This window comes from Aspergillus bombycis (assembly GCF_001792695.1).
Source record: "Aspergillus bombycis strain NRRL26010 chromosome Unknown contig00128, whole genome shotgun sequence".
Taxonomy (NCBI): Eukaryota; Fungi; Ascomycota; class Eurotiomycetes; order Eurotiales; family Aspergillaceae; genus Aspergillus; species Aspergillus bombycis.
In genome coordinates this window covers 2087-3963 of record NW_019170130.1, presented here as the reverse complement: position 1 = coordinate 3963, position 1877 = coordinate 2087, and the positions used below count along the sequence as shown (strand labels likewise).

The window sequence follows — 1877 nt, the reverse complement described above, 5'->3', positions numbered from 1 at the left end:
CAATCAAAATGACTCGAACATCATGCAAGTGGGTTTCGTCCTGGGATGCAAGTTAAGTCCTTTTATGCAAATTATGGACTTGTTAGCATGCTTAAAACAGAGCATTAACACTTAAGTTGCAGGCCTTCAATGATATTTCCAAGTACAGACACACTGCTGCTCTATAACCATTTAAATAACCCTGACACCTACTTCCTAGAGGCGAGAAAACCGCTCTGGCGCTGGAGAATCACCTAAGCAGCCTGGAACGCAAAATTGATGAACTGCTCAACGGCTTCGAAGGAATACGCCAGCCGCAACCCACGACAGAAAAGACTAATTGCCAGGATAACAGCGGGGCTTCGGTTACTTCTCAGACTTTAAACAGCTCCTCTAAGTGAAATAATCCATCAGAGTCCTTTTCCACCACTCCCTTTTCAGTTATAATACCATCGATAAGAGCCCGGGGGGTTATATCGAATGCTGGATTCCAGACATTGATCCCTTTCGCTGCTATGCATACGGTTTCCATCTTGACGGCTTCAGAGGCACCACCATCTTCGCAGGTGCCTCTAACCATAGTAACCTCAGATGCGGGCCGCTCCTCGATAGTAATTTCATTCCCCGACTTGGTGACTAGGTCGATAGTCGTAAGCGGTGCAGCCACGAGGAATTTCACGCCATGGTGCTTTGCAAGCACAGCAAGACCATATGTACCAATCTTGTTTGCGGTATCACCATTAGCTGCCACCCTGTCTGCCCCCACCACAATTGCATTCACGCCTATCTCGGGCCTAGCGAGCAATGCAGCTGCCATTGAGTCTGTTATTAACGTAGCAGGAATACAGTCGTGAACTAGCTCAAATGCCGTCAAACGGGAGCCCTGGTTGTATGGTCTCGTTTCGGTGCAATAGGCATGTTGTAAGGTATCGGTTGAATAGAGTGCACGGATTACCCCCAGGGCTGTCCCGAACCCCGAAGTCGCGAGAGAACTGTCAACACGATTAGGAGAGTCTAACTACAGACGACAGCGCACTTACCCTGTATTACAATGTGTAAGAACCGTAGCCTTAGTACCGTTCTCGGATAGAGCATTTTCCGATATCCATTTGGCACCATACTCCCCAATCTTCCTATTGTCTTCAACGTCTTTCACCAGCATTGCTTCGGCAGCTTGGATAAACGCAGTAACAACAGTGTAGCCGGTGGACTCAGGCATCCTAACACTTTCTGCCACTATGGTCTCCAGTTTTCCAGCTGCATCACTAAGGTTGACTGCTGTAGGTCTGCTGCTCACCAGATAATGTAACTTCTCCGTGATAAAGGCCTGTGTCTCCATAGCATTCGAAGATAATTTGTTGCAAGCCATTAGAGTAGTAAGCTCTGATGCAAGTGAGAGGGCCGCTACTATGGCAATCGCAGGTGCTCCTCGCACTCGCATCTCCTTGATTGCATGCCAGCCTTCTTCACTTGTATGTATTGTAACGTATTTCTCTACATGTGGAAGCTGTAGTTGATCAATGATGGCAAGATTGCCACCATTATATTTTATTGCTTGCAGAGTCATTCCGAGAGATATTTGGAACAAATACAAGAATTTTCTGGGGGAGAGAAATGAAATAAGACTGGAACAGGGTGATGTGCGGAAGGAAGATGTGAAAGGAAAGGCCCCGCGGCCAGCTCGTCCCTCGCCCATACATCATCGGCAATTAAGGATTTATAGTCCCCCCCAAAAGTTTCCATGTGGTCTCAATTTTTCCCTCACAGCACCGCTTTTATATATATTGTTTATCTGTTTAGTATATAGATATACTATATAATAAATTATATACATAAAAGCGGTGTTGTGAGGGAAAAATAAGTCGGAATAGGTCCACACGGAAACTTTTGACGTAGAA

General features: G+C 46.1%; 1 protein-coding gene across 1 annotated transcript; it reads right to left on the bottom strand.

Annotated features, from left to right (window-relative positions):
- Positions 1–352: 352 nt before the first annotated feature.
- Positions 353–1546, bottom strand: ABOM_010733 (S-methyl-5-thioribose-1-phosphate isomerase; the record flags this gene model as incomplete). Its single annotated transcript, XM_022537861.1, has 2 exons — positions 353–971; positions 1020–1546. The coding sequence occupies 2 exons, from the start codon at positions 1544–1546 to the stop codon at positions 353–355; spliced, it is 1146 nt and encodes a 381-aa protein (XP_022384592.1).
- Between the last annotated feature and the right edge of the window lie 331 nt (positions 1547–1877).